Raw genomic sequence first — 19,582 nt, forward strand, 5'->3', positions numbered from 1 at the left:
GTTCATTTGGTTATCCATTGGGTCAAAGTCTTTAGATAAATCTTTTAACTTTAAAAAAAAGTTCTAAAAACTACATTCATTCCCTTGCATTTAACTTTTTGTCTGCAGTACAGACATGTATGACAGAATCTTGAACTTCGAGCTAATCAGTTGACACATTCTGCTTTAAATTGGACCTTTACTGTTAATTAAAAATAAAGACATGCTCCAAGGCAGAAATATTGAGTCACAAATTTATATTTCTAACACTTTAAATAGCTGTAAGATTTTTGTTAGATCATAGTATGAAAACTTGTCCACTGGAAATAATTATTGAGTTTTCAGTACTGTATTTTCTAATACAGAAATGTTCTCTAATTAGGTAAGATCTAGGCTGATTTCATTCCTATTAAATCCTAGTACATGATAGTTTATTAAAATGAGAGTATGTAGATAGTGTTTGTCATGTCATTTACTAATTAATTATTGTGAAACAGTTTAAATTTCCATAGCACAATATAAATACTGTTGCTATTTTTATTAGTAATAATGGAAGTTTTTAACTAGTGATATTATTCAGATGAATGAACATCCAAATGTTTGCACTTCATCCAGGGGCATAAATGAACAGTGGGGCTAAATATGAAGCTTTTTGAATGAGATTTCTTTCAAAATAAAATAAGTATCAACATGAAACATGCTTTCAAAATCTTGATTAAGAAGGATGTCTCTATTACTGGTACTATAAGACTGATTCCTATTCTCTTTGTATTACTAATTCCTTCCTGGTTCTGCCAGAGTACATAGCTAATTCTCAAGGTAAAGTATGAGAGATGCTTAGGAAGCTGTATTAATTTATTCAGCCTTTTAAATATATCAAAGCATAATTTTATACATTGTCCCTTAATGACATAAAAATTGATATAATTTCCCAAAGTATCCAAATTATTAACAATAACTAAAATGTGTTGGATGCTTACTATGGGCCATGCACTTTATATACGCATTACCTGATTATTCATTCATTAATATTTGCTGAACTCCTACTATATGCCTAGGCCTGTTCTAGGATCTGGGGTACAGCACTGAACAAAAAAACAGACAGAATCCCTTCATGTTGGGGGATAGACAAAACAAACAAGTAAAATATACAGTATGTCAGATGTAGTAAGTGCCATGGAGTTTTAAAAAAAGGAAGGGAGGGAGGGTAGTGAAGCAGCGCAGGGAACACCAATTGGAGGGAGCTAGCAACGTTAAATAGGGTAGTCAGGAGGGCCTTACTCAGAAAATGACATTTGAGCCAAGACTTGAAGGAAGTGAAGGAGCTTACCATATTTATCTGGGGGAAGAGTGCTACAGACAGATGGAACAGCATTTAGTACTACTTGTAATTTCCTCAAACTTAGGCAATAAAATAATTAAATTGAGAGAAATTCTCTAAAGCTTTTGCTCTGTATCCTCAATCAGTAGCAGAGATTTTCCTTATTCATATCTACTTTAAATACTTTTATTGGCTGCATAGTTCATTTTCACTCTAAAATTTTAGAGGCTGTAACATCTACTCATTCACCACCTATTTATTGAGCACTTACTATGCTCTAGGTCAGGTGTTGGCAAACTTTTTTTGTAAAGAGCCAGATAGTAAATATTTTATCTTGGCAGGCCAGTCAATGGTCTCTGTCATAACTTGATCCCTGTAGCATAAAAAGCAGCCTGGCTGTGTTCCAATAATTTATGGACACTGAATTTTGAATTGTATATAATTTTCACATATTACAAAACATTCTTTTTTAAAATTCTTAAGCCATTTTAAAATGTTAAAATCATTCTTACCTTATAGACCATACAAAACAGGCAGGAGGCCGGATTTGACCTGCCAGCCATAGTTTGCACACTCACTCTAGATTTTGGGCATAGGGATGCATAGTGGACTAGATGAAGATCCCTGCCCTCATGCACCTCGCATTCTAGAAATGGGGAAGCAGACGATAAACATAATAAATAACCAGTTTAGTATACTAGAGGGTGAACTAGGGAAAGGAGGATCAGGTGCACTGTGGCCTTTACTCTGAGAGGTGATAGGAATGAACCACTGAAGAGCTGTGTAGTAGTGTGACTATCCTTGTGTTCTGTGCTCCCAAGGAGAAGCCAGAAGTGCCGTAGGGGTACAGGTGGCCCCTCCTGTGAGGAAGTCCCAACTTGTATCCGTGCCAGTCAAGTTCTAATGTCTGGATATCCCTGCTAATTTAGTTCTCATCAGCTCCCCTCGTAATTACTTCCTGATTCATCTTGTCCTTTTGCATGTGATTTGAACCAATGGAACTCTTATTCCATGGACTAAACATAAGTGAGCGTATTTTCCTTCTCATGAATCAATCTAGAACTCTGGGATCAGATAAATTGTCATGTATTCGCACAAACATAAGTAGAGAAACTTCTAAACATAGGTAAGTTTTTCAGAGAATGTGTTTAATTTGGGGGGTGGATTATTCTTTCATTGGTTATACTCTCTGCTAACAGTTGCCAGTTAGTTGTTGAGCCCATACCATTAGCTTCACACTAGCTTCCTATGCCACATAAAGTAAATCCAGCACTCTTCACCCTTATTTATGATCTGGTCCCTCTTCACCTTTAGAACCTCCTTTTCTCCTGGTCTTCCTTCACCGACTGCACTTCCAAGTTACAGATATTTTTCAGATACTCACATATAGCAAGCTTATGCTCACCTCAGGGCTTTGCACTACCTGTTCCCCATGCCTGATGCCCAGAATGCTGTTTCCCCAGTGATCACATACTAGGGGGTTTTTTGTTATAAGAAATGACCTTCCCAGTCAGAGTTTCCCCCAAAGTCAATCTGAGTCACCACCAATGACTCATTTATATAACTGTTTTAATTGCCTTCATACCATTTATTACTATCTGATACTGTCCATGTGTGTGTGTGTGTGTGCGTGTGTATTGTTGGTTTTGTTCATCTGTCTTTCACCACTGGAAATGTGAGCAATGATTTTTGTCTTGCTCACTTCTCAATTAGCTAATCTTAGAACAGTATCTGGCATGTATTAGGTACTCAATAATTATTTTTTGAATAGATTAGTGAAAGAATGTATATAGATGCTCATGCCATGTGCCCAGCACTCTGGTAATTGTCACTAATGGAGGCATCCTTGGACTTACATTTTGCTCTACTTGTCCCCTTCCTTTCTCCCATACACAGTGTGGTTTCTTGAAAAAGTCATCTATGTAATGTTCTTTAGCATCTTTCTACTTGCAATAAACCCCTTACAATCTGGCTTGTGCCTCTGCCTCTCAAATGAAGCTGCTCACACCAGTTTCCAGTTGCCAACAACTTCCTGGCTGTTAAGTCCAATGGATTTTGTAGTCTTCATTGTATTTGATTCACCAGTAGCTTTTGACAACTTCTTCCTTGAAACATTATCTGTTCTACCTTCACATCCATGGTACCACCTCTTTTGGTTTTATTTCTTTCTCTTAAATCACATATACTCATGGATGCAATTTTGTATCACATCAAATAATATAGTTATCTTTTAGATGGAAAAATTATTTCTGCTTAGGAATTTCATGTCTTCCCGGTGCTCTACTACCTGAACAAATTTGTAAACTGCTGCACGAGTTCACATGCTTATGTGCATACCTGTTAAAACTGTATTTAAGGGACTTCCCTGGTGGCGCAGTGGTTAAGAATCTGCCTGCCAGTGCAGGGAACACGGGTTTGAACCTGGTCTGGGAAGATCCCACATGCCAGGGAGCAACCAAGCCTGTGCACCACAACTACTGAAGCCCGTGTGCCTAGAGCCTGTGCTCCGCAACAAGAGAAGCCACCGCAATGAGAAGTCCGTGCACTACAATGAAGAGTAGCCCCCGCTCGCCGCACCTAGAAAAAGCCCATGCACAGCAATGAAGACCCAATGCAGCCATAAATAAATAAATAAATAGATAGATTAAATAATTTTTTAAAAAACTGTATTTAATCGCTTTTAGCTAGTCTTAATTCATGACCCACGTTTTTTATTAGAGAATATAAGACATTTGTTGACTGTGTTTTTGATTATATCCCAATTGGTAATAGCTGAGATTGTAAATTCCATTTTGTATTTTCATTAGAAAACATCTTTCAGGTTATTGTCATCCTCCAGTTTTTCAATTTAGGAAATGGAGCTAAAAGTAAAGTTGTTTGAAGGAGGTTATTTTTATAACCTATAGATTATTTTCCTGTATCAAGAAAATAAAACATCCCACAGACCACCTATTCGCCACATTAAATAACAACAAAATCAGTTGACAGACCAGTTAGTTGGCCCTCTTTGTAGACACCCAATAAAGAATATAAGAAATAAACTTATCCAAGTTTATTCTCAACCTTCCAATCTCCAAAAAATATGGGGGGAATTAGTTTTTTCTCCTCCTGTTTAAAGCCCGTGCCACGTCAGGAGTTTTGCTCTATCCATCCTTTCTCTGTGTTTTCAACTTCTCCACCTCTGTTAGCTTTCTCACATGTTCAGGTCTCTCCCATTCTAATAACAAACTCCACCAAATCCTCCTCCTAGGTACTGACTGATCTTATTTTGCCCCTTCTTACTCATGCTTCTTAAAATAATATATACCTACTGTCTACTTTTCTTCAACTTCCATTCATTTTTTAAAACATTTCTTGTTATGAAATGTAATATACATAGTGAAAAGTGCATCAAACATATGTGTACAATTTAATAAATTAGTTATATAACACACTTAAGTTATATGACACCACTATGTTCGAAAACAGAAAACTGCAGCTACCCTGAGACCCTCTGTGCTCTATTCTCTCCCCACAGGAAGTAACCACTGTCCTAGCTTTTGTGGGTAATCATTTCCTTGCTCTTCTTTATAGTTCTACCACCTTTGAATGCATCTCCTTCACTCTTCAACCTATTGCTTTCTACTCTTTCTACCTTCTTACTGATTACAAAATTCTCACAATAAAGTTATCCATGAACAGTGCGAAATCTAAGGGTGTTTCCCAGCCCTAATCTCACTAGGCTTCTCTGCTGTATTTGACATCGTAGATCAGTTCATCCATCTTGAAACTACTCTAAGGTCTATGACTATTCTCTGTGGCTCTGCATTCTTTAACCTCTCCTTCTCTGTCTCTTTCACAGGCTTTTCTGCCTGCCCCTCATGTGTTGTTGTTCCCAGGGTTCCATCTTTAGCTCACTGCTGCTCATCTGGCTATGGCGATAGTGTCCACTCTGGTCATTTCAGTCTCCACTATTAATGCAGCTTACTTTCAGATCTAATCTTCAGCACAGATGTGTTTTCTAAGCTTTATCTTACACAGATAACTGCCTGGTGGACATCTATCTCCACCTAGATACTCAGCATCCAAAAAAGACTTCATTATCTTTCCCTCTAAATTGACTCTGCCTTCTTTTCCTACCTTTTCTGAATCAGTTGTTGACACTACTGCTCACCAGTTTACCCAAGTTAGAAACCTGAAAAGCATCCTAATTTCTCTTTACCCTCTACCTAAAATTTTCCATTTGATTTACACCTAATTCTTTTAGAGTAAATTTAAATTTTTTATATTTCAAGGGAGGCTTTACCTGAGTTCCTTACCCATCCAATGATTGGTCCCCCTTGGCACTCCAGTAATACCTTGTACACACTTCTATCACTGTGCTTACATTGCTGTCGTTACCTATTTTTATGTCTGTCACGTTCTACTGGGCTTTTATTCTCCTCTGAGATACCTAATACGTAACACAGTATTGGGCACAATGCGGAATGGAATGAGGAGTGAGGAAGGTGAGGAAAGCACACGTTGATGTTAAGAGTAAAAGAATTGTTCTCATGTTACACACTTCAGTACACAGAACCATGTGAATGTGGGGTCTCCACACTAAACTGTAGGAGGCAGTATTTCTTTTCTTCTTTCAATTTTATTTATTTATTTATTTATTTTTATTTTTTTGGCTGCATTGGGTCTTTGTTCCTGCACACAGTTTGTTCCTGCACGCAGGCTTTCTCTAGTTGTGGCAAGCAGGGGTACTCTTTGTTGCAGTGCATGGGCTTCTCATTGTGGTGGCTTCTCTTGTTGCAGAACACGAGCTCTAGGTGCGCGGGCTCAGTAGTTGCAGCACGTGGGCCCTAGAGCACATGGGCTTCAGTAGTTGTGGCACTTAGGCTCAGTAGTTGTGGCACACAGGCTCTAGGGCACGTGGGCTTCAGTAGTTGTGCCATGCGGGCTCAGTTGTGGCTCACGGGCTCTAGAGCACATGCTCAAGTAGCTGTGACGCACAGGCTTAGTTGCTCTGTGGCATGTGGGATCTTCCCGGATCAGGGCTCGAATCCGTGTCCCCTGCCTTAGCAGGCGGATTCTTATCCACTGCGCTACCAGGGAAGTCCCAATAACTTTTGTTAGGTAAGCGATTCCTTAGAAATACTGCCTCCTGGGACTTCCCTGGTGGCACAGTGGTTAAGAATCCACCTGCCAAGGCAGGGGACACGGGTTCGAGCCCTGGTCCGGGAAGATCCCACATGCCGCAGAGCAACAAAGCCTGTGTGCCACAGCTACTTGAGCCTGTGCTCTAGAGCCTGTGAGCCAAAACTACTGAAGCCGGCACGCCACAACTACTGAAGCCCACGCGCCTAGAGCCCGTGCTCTGCAACAGGAGAGGCCCGCGCACCGCAACGAGGAGTGGCCCCTGCTCGCCGCAACAAGCGAAAAGACCGTGCACAGCAACGAAGACCCAATGCAGCCAAAAATAAATAAATAAAAACCTTGAGGATATATATTTTTTTAAAGTTCTTTTGGAAAGAACGAGGTTTTAATTTTCTTCTGACATTCACTAAATCTTCACAAATATTCATGTTGCAGACCAAACCTGGACCACCCAAAAAGCCAAAGACCCCTTCTGGACAATCAGCCTTAGTGTATTGCTACAACTGCGGGCAAGAAGGCCATTACGGACACGTAAGTTTAAGTGGAATTTGGGCATAAAGCATTCTGTTGTTCAGGAGTGGTTGCTGAAAGATGAGCCCGAGTAATTCTGAACACATTTCTTTTATAAACTAATATCTTGAATTAAGACTTAATATATTTTCAACTGATTTACTTCTCCTATCCCTACCAGAGTAACAGATCTGTCAGAGCACATTCTTGTAAATGTTTTAAGTATACGTGCATGTTAGTCTAAAACAAATACAGCTCATAGAATCATTCAGACAAATAATAGTAGTCAATAGAATGGTTACAGTTCTCACGAGTTCTTAGGATTACTAGTACTTTGACCCAGCCAAATCGTGATTTTTAGATTTTCTATATAGTTCTCCAGTATCTCTGGTTTTCCCCGGTACTGTGTTCAGTTAAATCTTTACAACTCACATGCAAACCCTGACACTCGCTAGTGGAAAGACAGAGGTGCTGCATCATCATCCATCCTGTCTACCCCACAAATGCCCCAATTCCCTATCCAACCTGCATATTTCCTAACCCTAACTGAAAGGGCCAAACTTTGTGTGTTCTAGATACTGAGGTGTCAAAGCAGAAACTTGCTGCTGTGAGGTGGGAGTGAGTCTCCTAGCCAGTTATCTCATTAAGCATGAAACAGCAACAGCTCATCCCACAGACAGGATGCAATAAGAATAGACTCACAGCCCATACGTTCTGGGAATCTTGAGACAGAGGAGGAAAGGCAGTGGCACAAGAAGTAGAAAATCTGTATGGAGAAATACACTCCCAGTCTCCAGATAGGTTTCTAATAGCCTAGAAACCAAAATATACTAATACCAAGTCAGATCTGATGAGAGGAGGTGGAAAGCACGCAGAGGTAGGGAGTCTACAAAATGGATAGAGGTGTGAGCAGTAGGATAGAATGGTATTGCAGGTCACGTGTTGAGTTCTGACCATGACACTTCACCAGTGCAGACCTTGGGGACAGAGCTCTACGATACGGGGAGAGACAAAAAGTCTGGAGAAGAAAAAGTGTGGGACAGAGTCCATCAACAGATGGAGTTTTTCTTCCACATTGGGACAGCAGGACCATGGAGTGAAGGGATAGAATATGAAAGAGAGGATGGAGCTCTGATCCTCAGTTTTAATTTTTGCTCTACTACTGACTTAACCATGTGACTTAAAACAACCCACTTTTTCTCCCTGGTCTCCACTTTCTTTATTTCCAAAGCAAAGAAGTTGTACAGGGAGAGCTCTCAGCACTGATTTGGTATTTCCCATGTGATCAGATCCATAGTATGGGGATACAGACGGAGGGACCTTGCAGTATAATTACCTCACTTCTATAGAACTCACACTGAAAAGCTAGTTTGAGAATACCTTTTTTTTGCAAAATTATCATCTCTAGATCTTTTACTGCTCTGTGTATTCCTCCTTGTTGCCAAAACTCAGATGTTGTTTAGCGAACATATTCACAGAAGCAGTCCACTGCCACACGAATCACACAGATGTACAATTTATGCTTGCTTACCTCTTTAAAGCAAAAGTGTATAATTTTAGCATTTATGTTTGTTCAGTTAAGGAAAAACAATTAGAGTTGGACACATACTGCTTACTAGTCACTCCTGTTAATGTAGATAGGAAATATATTAAAAGCATTTGGAACTTATCCCTGAAATCTAGATTTAGATAATTTTTAATTTACCATAAAGCAAATTTGGTAGCCTCATTGCTGCCATAGATGAAGAACTCTAGATTATCCACACTAATGAAGAAGATCAGTGGTGTGGCTAATCCAGAATAGTAGATAATTTATATAGCCAACTATCAATTGTCTGTGCTAATGGAGGGGACCAGTGATGTGGATAATCAAAATATAATTTACATTTAGCTTTGGAAAGTGTTTATAGTACTGTATAGCTCTGTAGAGCCACATCAGTCTAGACTGTATAGGATCCAAATAGGAGACCGGGCAGGTACTTACAGCTGTCTAAGGGCCCCTCCCCTTCAGTTTCAGAACTTCAGCTCTATAGATGTTAATAAATAGCTTCTTCATGTGAAAGATACTCTAAGGGGAATGTGGCATTGCCCTTCCCTAATTCCACTTCCTCTAACTGGGGAGGCAGGGACAATCATAAGCAGCTCCATATGAGGCAAACTGCAATAGAAAACAGTACTCACCATGTAAAGAGACTACTACAGGATGAGTGGGGCGCTGGGAGTATATAAAGAGCTCTAGTACCTTTTTGTAATTGTAATTTGCTCTTAATATTCTATAGAATCTGTCTTAGTCTATTCAGGCTGCTATAAACAAACTACCATAGACTGAGTGGCTTATAAACAACAGGAATTTATTTCTCACCACAACCATGGTGCAGAATCAGTGTCTTGTGAGGGCCGCTTCCTCATAGATGGCACTTTCTTGCTGTGTCCTCACATGGTGGAAGAGGCTAGAGAGCTCTGTGGGGTCTCTTTTACAAGAGTTCCACCCTTGTGATCTAATCACCTCCCAAAGGGTCCACCTCCTAATACCATCACCTTGGGGTTTAGATTTCAACACATGAATTGGGTGGGGGGATACACAAACATTCAACCCATAGTAGAATCTTAGACCCAAATCTTTTATGGGTATCCTTTCTTCTGGAAACTTGGTGCCACCATGGATAGTGATTTATAAAAGCAATTCTTTATGTTACCCTATAGGTTTGCCTTATAACTTTCAATACCCAAAAGAGCCCCAAAAGATCCAGAAACTCAACAACAAGTTAAATCTTAAGATAGTTGGAAGAAGGAAATTATAAAGATAAGAACCAAAATTACTGAAATAGAAAACATGATTAATAGCATCATCAAAACCAAAAGCTGGTTCTTTGAAAACATTTTCTTTTCAAAAGAAAAGAGACTTCTGGAAAAACTGCTCAAAGAAAAGGAAAAGATACAAATAAGCAATGAGTGAAAAAGTGTAAATAGCTTAAAATACAGTATAATTTTTTACTTAAAGAATACTGTATAAACTTCATAAAGTTCAATGTTAGGGACTTCCCTGGCTGTCCAGTGGTTAAAACTCTGTGCTTCCACTGCAGGGGGCAGAGGTTTGATCCCTGGTGGGGGAACTAAGATGCTGCATGTTGCGTGGCCAAAAAACAAACAAACAAAAAATAAAGTTCAATGTTAAATCTGAAAATGCAGATAAAATAAGTAATTCTCTGCAAAAATATAAATTAATCAAAATGATTGAAGAAGAACAAACTTACATGAACCAATACCACTAAAGAAACTGAATTAATAATCAGAATTCTCCCCACCAAAATATACCAGACCCAGGTAGGTTTGTAGTCAAGTGTTACCAAACCTTTATTCAGATAGATAATCCAAAGAATACCACTCACCTTAGTCTGTGAATCTATTATAACCTAAAAATACTTCAAAATATTTACAGAATGTTACCATTTTTGTGAAATCTGAACACTTCAAAGTTATACTATTGTTTATTGGAATATTCATTAATAGTAAGAGTATTAAAATATGAGAATGGAAGGCACCAACTTTAAGACCATGGCAGCTTCTGGAAAGGGAAGGAGATGAATGGGAAGTGGGAAGGAGAGTTAGACAGAGGATCTCAATTATATCGTTAATGCTTAGGGGGAAACAACTAAATTACAGGAAAATGTTGATTTGATAAAGCTAAATGGTTAGGTACAGATTTCCATTACTTTATTTTCTATACTTAAGTGTATATTTAGAATGATTCCTAGTTTTTTGTTTGTTTGTTTTTGTTTTTGTTTTTTGGTTTTTTTTGCGGTACGCGGGCCTCTCACTGTTGTGGCCTCTCCCGTTGCGGAGCACAGGCTCCGGATGCACAGGCTCAGCGGCCATGGCTCACGGGCCCAGCCGCTCCGCGGCATGTGGGATCTTCCTGGATCGGGGCACGAACCCATGTCCCGTGCATCGGCAGGTGGACTCTCAACTATTGCGCCACCAGGGAAGCCCGACTCCTAGTTTTTAAAATCTACAAATTATGTTTCTAAGTGTATGGTGGCCAGTTTGGTCAAGTATCTTAGAATTACAAGTTGACCTCTTGCACTGTTGGTGGAAATGTAAATGGATACAGCCACTATGGAAAACAGTATGGAGGTTCCTTAAAAAACTAAAAATAGAACTACCATACGACCCAGCAATCCCACTACTAGGCATATACCCTGAGAAAACCATAATTCAAAAAGAGTCATGTACCACAATGTTTATTGCAGCTCTGTTTACAATAGCCAGGACATGGAAGCAACCTAAGTGTCCATCGACAGATGAATGGATAAAGAAGATGTGGTACATATATACAATGGAATATTACTCAGCCATAAAAAGAAACGAAATTGAGTTATTTGAAGTGAGGTGGGTGGACGTAGAGCCTGTCATACAGAGTGAAGTAAGTCAGAAAGAGAAAAACAAATACCGTATGCTAACACATATACATGGAATCTAAAAAAAAAAAAAATGGTTCTGAAGAACCTAGGGGCAGGACAGGAATAAAGACGCAGACGTAGAGAATGGACTTGAGGACACAGGGAATGCGAAGGGTAAGCTGGGGCGAAGTGAGAGAGTGGCATGGATACATATACACTACCAAATGTAAAATCGATAGCTAGTGGGAAGCAGTCACATAGCACAGGGAGATCAGCTCGGTGCTTTGTGACCACCTAGAAGGGTGGGATAGGGAGGGTGGGAGGGAGACGCAAGAGGGAGGGGTTATGGGGATGTATGTGTATGTATAGCTGATTCACTTTGATATAAAGCAGAAACTAACACACCATTGTAAAGCAATTATACTCCAATAAAGATGTTAAGAAAAAAAAAGAACTACAAGTTGAGTATATAATGACAAAGTTATGATAAATCAGCTAAATTCTATGCAGATATTTCACATACTTTCTTCCTAAGAGGTACAGATTTTCCCCATTATCTGAAATTAGAGCGTTCCTGTGAAACCTTTCCTAAATCAAAGTAGCTGTAAAGCAAAGAAGCAGTTACCTTACAACACATCTTTCTAACAAATGCAAAAAATAAATGGAGATAAAGCACAGATGCTCACAGACACAGTTCAAAGCTATGGCGGCTTGATGCCGAGATGCTGAATGTAGTTCCTGGGGGAGGAGCTTGGTGGTGCCACTCTCACTGCTCCAGGTGCTCACTGTCTCTGTAATGGTTGCTGCAAAACAAATGCTAAACACTATTTTCACTTTTCACCTTTTCTTGTAAAGGTGAAAATCCTCTTCATATTTCTTTCTGCTAGTGAAAACAGGTCTTTCATAAAAGTGAAGCGATATAAAGCAAACTTTTTAAAAGCAGGGATACTTGTAGTTTAATTTTTCTTCAGTACCTACCTAAGAAGCATTGAACGTTTATAATAAATTTTAGGCAAGATGGCAGAAGACAGAAGCGGAAAGTTCCAAAATGAAACCTCTTTCAAATGAAAGACATTATTTGGTTTGAGACAAGCTGAATGGATATGTGTCACAGACCAGGATAAACAAAGCCTACTACATGGGACGTGGGTCAGGCCAAGGATGTGGATTTGGAAAGTAGCAGCTACCAGAAGGCCAGAGTCAGGAGAGTAGGGAGCTGTCCTGGGGTGAGTGAGAGGAGTGATCTCTTCTTGAGTAGGGGGAGCAAAGAGAAGAGAGGTTTCCTTCAGAATTACCTAGGAACATTTTCAAGCTAGGCACAACCCACCACCACCCTGCTCCCCACCATAAGAATCACTGCCCTTGTGAGCAGTGAGTGTTGGCTTAAAATAAGCTTGCAAAAAATTACTTGTGTGGATGAAAAGGAGTAAAGGGCTAAGAATTTACCCCCACATTGAGGGTGTAAATGTGAAGAGAAGAAGAAAAGGAGAAACACTTGATGGAAGGCTGTTAGAAGAGACTGACAAGCAAAGAGCTGATAAAACATAATTTTAAATAAAATAAACCCTCCAACAGAGGAACAAGGCATTGCTAGGGGAGAGGGTTGGCAGGGAAGATTTTAAAAAGATAAGAAGAGTTTTGTAGGTAAAGAAATAAAGGAAGAAAATCCAAGCCTGAAAGACTAGCATGTAAGCACGATTGGGTGTTTGGCTGATCCTCCCAGTGTCCCAGCAAGACCACATCCTGCAGCCACAGTGTGAGTATCAGCAGTGGGGGCTCATCACTAATTACAGTGGTCCATAATCTTACAAAAAAAGTTGTCTGAACAGTGTGACCTCGTGACATAATTTCAAATACAATTTGCAGGAATGTACAGAAAGACGAATGTTTAACCAGACCTTTCCAACATCTCCATTCATCTACTACTATGATGACAAATATGAAATCCGGGAGAGAGATCGGAGAATAAAACGAAAAGTGAAAGGTATGTTACTAGATTTCTTACTAAATCACCTTTGCAATAGTTCCTAAATTTCTTTTTTTGCACTGTCTTTGCAAACTGCTCTGTGGGCCTTTGGTTAGGACAGAAAATGTTTTTAATAGTTACTATAGAAACTGGAACTTTCTTTTTTTCTTTTCTTTTTTTAAAATTTATTTATTTAATTTATTTATTTTTGGCTGCACTTATTTATCTTTGTTGCTGCATGCGGGCTTTCTCTAGTTGCGGCGAGTAGGGGCTACTCTTTGTTGTGGTGCGCGGGCTTCTCATTGCCGTGGCTTCTCCTGTTGCAGAGCTTAGGCTCTAGGCGCGCGGGCTTCAGTAGTTGTGGCTCGTGGGGTCTAGAGTGCAGGCTCAGTAGTTGTGGCGCACGGGCTTAGTTGCTCCGCGGCATGTGGGATCTTCCTGGCCCAGGGCTCAAACCTGTGTCCCCTGCATTGGCAAATGGATTCTTAACCACTGCGCCACCAGGGAAACCCGAAACTGGAACTTTCTTGATCTCCAGAAATCAAGCACCCACTTCCAAAATCCTGTGTTTTAATCTATTCACCGTGAACATTTTTCTCACATAATGATCATTTTAGAAAATGTCCAGAAAATACTTATATCCATTTATGCATGCAGCGTTTTTAAAGCTTCTTTTGAGATTTTTCTTTTCGACAAGTAATTATGTTCTCCCTCTTTGTATCTCTAGTATTTTTCAAGCAAAGAAAAGCTTTCCCTGCTAGGTGATTCCTGGAGCTTCCCCAAAGAAGTCATTTTTTATTGGCCACCATTATGAACAGAGCTCCAGATCCACAGCCACCCTCCATTTCTTTATTTGCTGTTGCTAACATAATGTTCTTTCTCACCAAATTATTTTATAATTTAGGCTTATTTTCTCTGCCACTCTTCTTTCTGGCCGTATGCTTCACAGTGGTTTACGAAGTTACTTTTTTTGCTTTCAGGACCAAATAGTTCCATATTTTTCAAGTTAACTCATACATTGTTGACCCTTGGCCTTTACATTATTCTCTTCCAGACTCTCTCTGAGTTCAGGTCCTTTCAGAATGAAGATAGTAATTTTGGAGGCAAGTAGAGGAATTACTTCTCAACTTCTGCATATTTTGCATATTTTATCTCTCTATGTAGAGAAATTATAGTACAAGAAGATAATGATTAGACAACTAAATTTTTAAAAGATTACAAAGAAATGCACCAAAATGTCATCTCTGGATTAAAGGGTTGTGGGTGCTTTCTCTGTTATTTCCTCTGTACTTTTCTGTATTTCCCAACTTTTCTTTAATGAGCATTTATAACTTTTATAATCAGGGAAATATCCTTTGTTCTCCTTTTTAATTAGTTATGTCAGCAACTCTGTGGCACAGATCCACTTTGAGACTCATTATATTGAACTTTATACTGAAGTCTATAAGTAATTATTGATACTTACTTTTGCTCTATATTCTAGAATTCATTTTTGTCCCCTAAGTATACTACTTCGCACTCTGTCCCATTTTTTTATTGGTGACTTCTTTAATCTTTCAAGGTTCTGTTGACCTTAGTTTTCATCCCTCACTGTAACCTCATCTCCCACTCATCCCATCAGAATCACTACCATCAGACGCTTATAGTAAGAGTGCCAAGTCCTGATAAAATATCACATCAGATCTGGCACTTAAACCTCTTAGATACACAAGTGTGTGCACATATATACACTCAGTCTCTAAGCCAGTGATCTCTACTCTGGAGGAATAATCTGGAGGAATAATCTCCTGTCCAGTATGGCATCCACCTATAAGTACTATGGCCAGACTTTATCTTCAGAGTATAATTGAAATGTCATATGAAACTGTCAAAAGGCTACATTATACATCTTGCTTCACCTTATCATCAAGGGCTGTCTCTTTATCACTGCAGGAACTTGAATTGGTCAGACCTGACTTTTCACAAAGCTGACATGATTACTGCTCTCACTGGTCCCTGTCTCCCTTGTTGAACCTAGTTAAACTGAACAAAATAAGTATCATTGGATTTCTGGATGTTTTCCATGTTTAGAAATATAGAACTACAACCATTGAGTTTTTAGTGAGTGATTTTTTTACCTTAGTAAGGGCTCTTTAGAATGTCATATCATTAATGCATTTAAATGTCTGGCTTCCCTCTCTGCTAAGTTATTTACAGACCAATGAAAGCTCTGCATGGAGCTGCTGAATATGCAGAAATACTTTTATATTTTCCAGAACTCCAGAAGAATGGGGACTTTCCAAGGCAGTTCAAGAGGCCTCATATGGAAGCAGCAGATAAGAGGCCCCACCGTGATATGAGGAAGAACCATGCCTCATGGAGAAGTAACACGTGGCCTCAAGAAAAGAAAGAAACCCAAAAAGAAGGCATGAACAGGACCAGCAGAGAGCGTGAGAAGCACAGGAAGGCTGACAGGTGTCATGAAGTGGATGAGGACTACCCCAGGGGCCCCAGAGTCCACTCTTCTCCTGGCACTGTCAAAACCCAGAAGCCTCACAAGCCCTTTCACCACTCATTGCATTACCACAAGCCAAAAGAAGACAGGCTGTCCAGAGAGGGCAGGAGGGTCAGGCATAAGAAAAAGGAGAGCTGTTTGGAGGATGATGGCAATGATAATTTATTTCTCATTAAGCAGAGGAAAAAAAAGTCTAAGCTGTGAGTTAGCTTCTGATTTGGCTTCCCAGTGTTTGGTCTTCATGTCTACAACATCCTCGCAATATTTGTATTACCTATGATTAAATAAAGTGAGGTTTTGGTTTTTGTTTTTTTAATCTCAGCCATACCTAGAGCTATTGAACAAAGTCCTTGGAGATCTCAGTTCTCTGTGTCCAACAGGTTATTAGGTAAGAAAACAGAAAGATAAACTCAGACTTCCCCTGTTCCAGGACGTCATTTTTATTCACTGAGTACCCTAGGGATAGGAAGAATTAATCTTTTCACAAAAAAATTTTTTTTAATATTTTGAAAAAATAAAAAAGCTCATTAAATGTATGCAGTGTGAGTATGAAAATTAAATCCTTGCAAGAAGATAAATTAATGCTAATATGAAAAATTCATCATTCTTTTTCAGCATTCCTTTTGTTTTTAATATCAGAAAGGATAATAACTATATATCTAAATCTGGCTTTTCTTGCTTCTGAAGGTGGTGTCAGAACCTTACTTTGGTCAGGGTATCATACACAGGCTGAAAATGAAGGTGTCGTCATTGAAGCACTGAAGAGACGGGGAATTGGGTTTTAGAGCAAAATACAAGTAAGGAATCCAGCCAGAGTAAATGTTGAGAAACAGATTTCCTGAAACAAGTGAAAAGAGTCATCAAAAATTTTAACTTAATCACAAGGAAATCGTTTTTACCATTTTTACAGCCATACTTGAGGAAGACTGTCGCTCAGATATTTAAGATGAATATCATCCAATTTAAAAAATTGTTTTGGGGGCTTCCCTGCTGGCGCAGTGGTTGAGAGTCCGCCCGCCGATGCAGGGGACACGGGTTCGTGCCCCGGTCCAGGAAGATCCCACATGCCGCGGAGTGGCTGGGCCCATGAGCCATGGCCGCTGAACCTGCGCATCCGGAGCCTGTGCTCCGCAACGGGAGAGGCCACAACAGTGAGGCCCGTGTACCACAAAGAAAAAAAAAATTGTTTTGTTCTCATGGGTTTTTTAACTACCACAGAGTTACACAGAAATTTTTATACTTGTGAACCTTTTGTACTTATCAGAGCCTAATGTTAGAATAAGAAAAATAAAATGTCTGAAATAGAGTAAATAAATTTGTCTACTATGTAAAAAGACAATGAGAGTCTGAGTAGTGACAAAGGGTGTACTTGGGTTGGACAAGTGACTAAAGTTATAAAATCTCTATAAACTGGAGTCAAATGCCCTTACTGTGCCCAAGCACTAGCTTTATGCCAGAATAAAATGAGATGGAGACACAAAATGTTTCTCCATGTTCTCCAACAATTGGAATCTTAAATTTGTGTTTTACTCTTTGTGAAGTACACAGTCTGCTGTATATCTGGTAGGATTAGCTCTCTTTTCTTTTGGAGGGCAAGGGAGAATCTCTTCTCTAGAATCAGACTTAGTGTCTTTAGTTTACCACCTTCCCTGTGGCTGCCCAGCTTTCAGCTAAGTGTCAAGTGTTCGTTGTGTGTTGGTGGTTGGCTGCCTAACATCTACTGGGATTGTTCTGACCCTAAGGTAAGTGGGCTCAGTCTTTTAATACCCTGCTAAAAGTGGCAGCCATGAAAAATGGCTTCACAGAGTGGTAAGCCTTGAGATAATTGGCATTATTTCTCAGTAGAACCTGGGACAGGTGTGGCTTATTACTGATGTGGTGTGACTAGCATTCCTTCAGATCTGAGGACCTCTGCTTTCAGGGCAGAAATGGGATTGCCTTTCATACTTAGAAAATTGTTTGGAGGAGGGAAGAAACAAAGCTCTTCTTCTATTTGTTTCTGCACATTATCTTCTTTTTCCTCCCAAATTTTATTTTTTTTATTAGACAAACATTTTGTTCTGGGGTATAATTTACCCTTCAGGTCCATGCATTTATATGCAGATAGGAAAGGAGGCTGAGCTACTTCACTTTGGGGCATTAGGATGATAAGGAAAGAAGCGAAACACAAGAGGAGCTTCTGCTCCATTTCCTCTTCATTGCCCTTGGCACCTGGCTCTTACACCAAGTGTTCAGTTAGTCAGTGTACTCGCACACTAACTTTCCATACAAGAATGTGGAGTTTAGGGCTTCCCTGGTGGCTCAGTGGTTGAGAGTCTGCCTGCCGATGCAGGGGACGTGGGTTCGTGCCCCGGTCCGGGAAGATCCCATATGCCGCGGAGTGGCTGGGCCCATGAGCCATGGCCACTGAGCCTGCACGTCCGGAGCCTGTGCTCCGCAACGGGAGAGGCCACAACAGTGAGAGGCCCGCGTACCGCAAAAAAAAAAAAAAAGAATGGGGAGTTTAAAATATTTAGTGATTTGACAATCAAATAAGACTTTAAATGGATAAATGTGGTTAAGAGAAAAGGAGATGTCCCAAACAATAAGGATCCACATAGTTGCTAAGATTGAGAAGACTCTAAACATCTTTTGCCTTTGGTCCCACTTTGATTAGAAACAGCCTGAGTAGCTCCTTTCCTGGGTTCTAGCTTGATTCATGTTTGGCATTCTTAGAATAGAGCACAAAGAAACCGTCTCCCATTTTCTCAGTGGAAAGCCTTGCTTTCATGGACCATGCTACTGGCAGTGCCTATTATTTCAGAACCATGCTATTAACAGCGCTTATCATCAACTCTTTATTTTTATGTTACACAAGGAGTACATATTCTTTTTAAGGGGGAAAAATATTTTAAAAAATTTTTTCTAGTTACCATCTGTCATCATACAAAGTTATTACAATATTATTGACTATACTCAACATACTGTACATTTCATCCCCATGACTCATTTTTTAACTGGAAGTTTGTACCTTTTTTTAAATTGAATTATAATTGACTTACAAATTATATTAGTTTTAGGTATACAACATAATGTATAAGGTGATTCAGTACTTTATACATTACAAAATTATCACCACGGGGCTTCCCTGGTGGCGCAGTGGTTGAGAATCTGCCTGCTAATGCAGGGGACACGGGTTCGAGCCCTGGTCTGGGAGGATCCCACATGCCTCGGAGCAACTAGGCCCGTGAGCCACAACTACTGAGCCTGCGCGTCTGGAGCCTGTGCTCCACAGTAAAGAGAGGCTGCGATACTGAGAGGCCTGTGCACCGCGATGAAGAGTGGCCCCCGCTTGCCACAACTAGAGAAAGCCCTCGCATAGAAACGAAGACCCAACACAGCAAAAATAAATAAATTAATAAACACAGCAAAAATAAATAAATTAATTTAAAAAAAAAATTATCACCACGATAAGTCTACTTACCGTCTGTCACCATGCAAAGTTATTACAATATTGACTGTGTTCCCTATGGTGTATATTACATCCCTGTGATTTATTTATTTTATAACTGGAAGTTTGTACCTCTTAATCTCCCTTATCTATTTCATTCATTCCCCCCACCTGTCTCCCCTCTGACAATCACCAGTTCTCTATGAGTCTGTTTATGCTTTGTTATGCTTATTTCTTTGTTTTGTTTTTTATTCCACATATAAGTGAAATCATATGGTATTCATCTTCCTCTGTCATTTATTTCACTTAGCATGAAACCCTCTAGGTCAATCTGTATTGTTGCAAATGTCAAGATTTC

At 39.6% G+C, this 19,582-nt stretch overlaps 1 protein-coding gene across 1 annotated transcript in view; it reads left to right on the plus strand.

Annotated features, from left to right (window-relative positions):
* The window catches only part of ZCCHC7 (zinc finger CCHC-type containing 7), a gene marked incomplete at its 5' end in the record, with an annotated part of 236,629 nt that extends 219,996 nt beyond the window's left edge, over positions 1–16,633 (plus strand). The window contains 4 exons of the mRNA XM_079707247.1: positions 6,860–6,955; positions 13,201–13,318; positions 15,556–15,994; positions 16,482–16,633. Coding sequence (XP_079563373.1) covers positions 6,860–6,955; positions 13,201–13,318; positions 15,556–15,994; positions 16,482–16,527 — 699 coding nt within the window. The 3' untranslated portion in view covers positions 16,528–16,633. The remainder of the gene's footprint in view (positions 1–6,859; positions 6,956–13,200; positions 13,319–15,555; positions 15,995–16,481) is intronic.
* Between the last annotated feature and the right edge of the window lie 2,949 nt (positions 16,634–19,582).

This window comes from Hyperoodon ampullatus (assembly GCF_949752795.1).
Source record: "Hyperoodon ampullatus genome assembly, chromosome: 6".
Lineage (NCBI taxonomy): Eukaryota > Metazoa > Chordata > Mammalia > Artiodactyla > Ziphiidae > Hyperoodon > Hyperoodon ampullatus.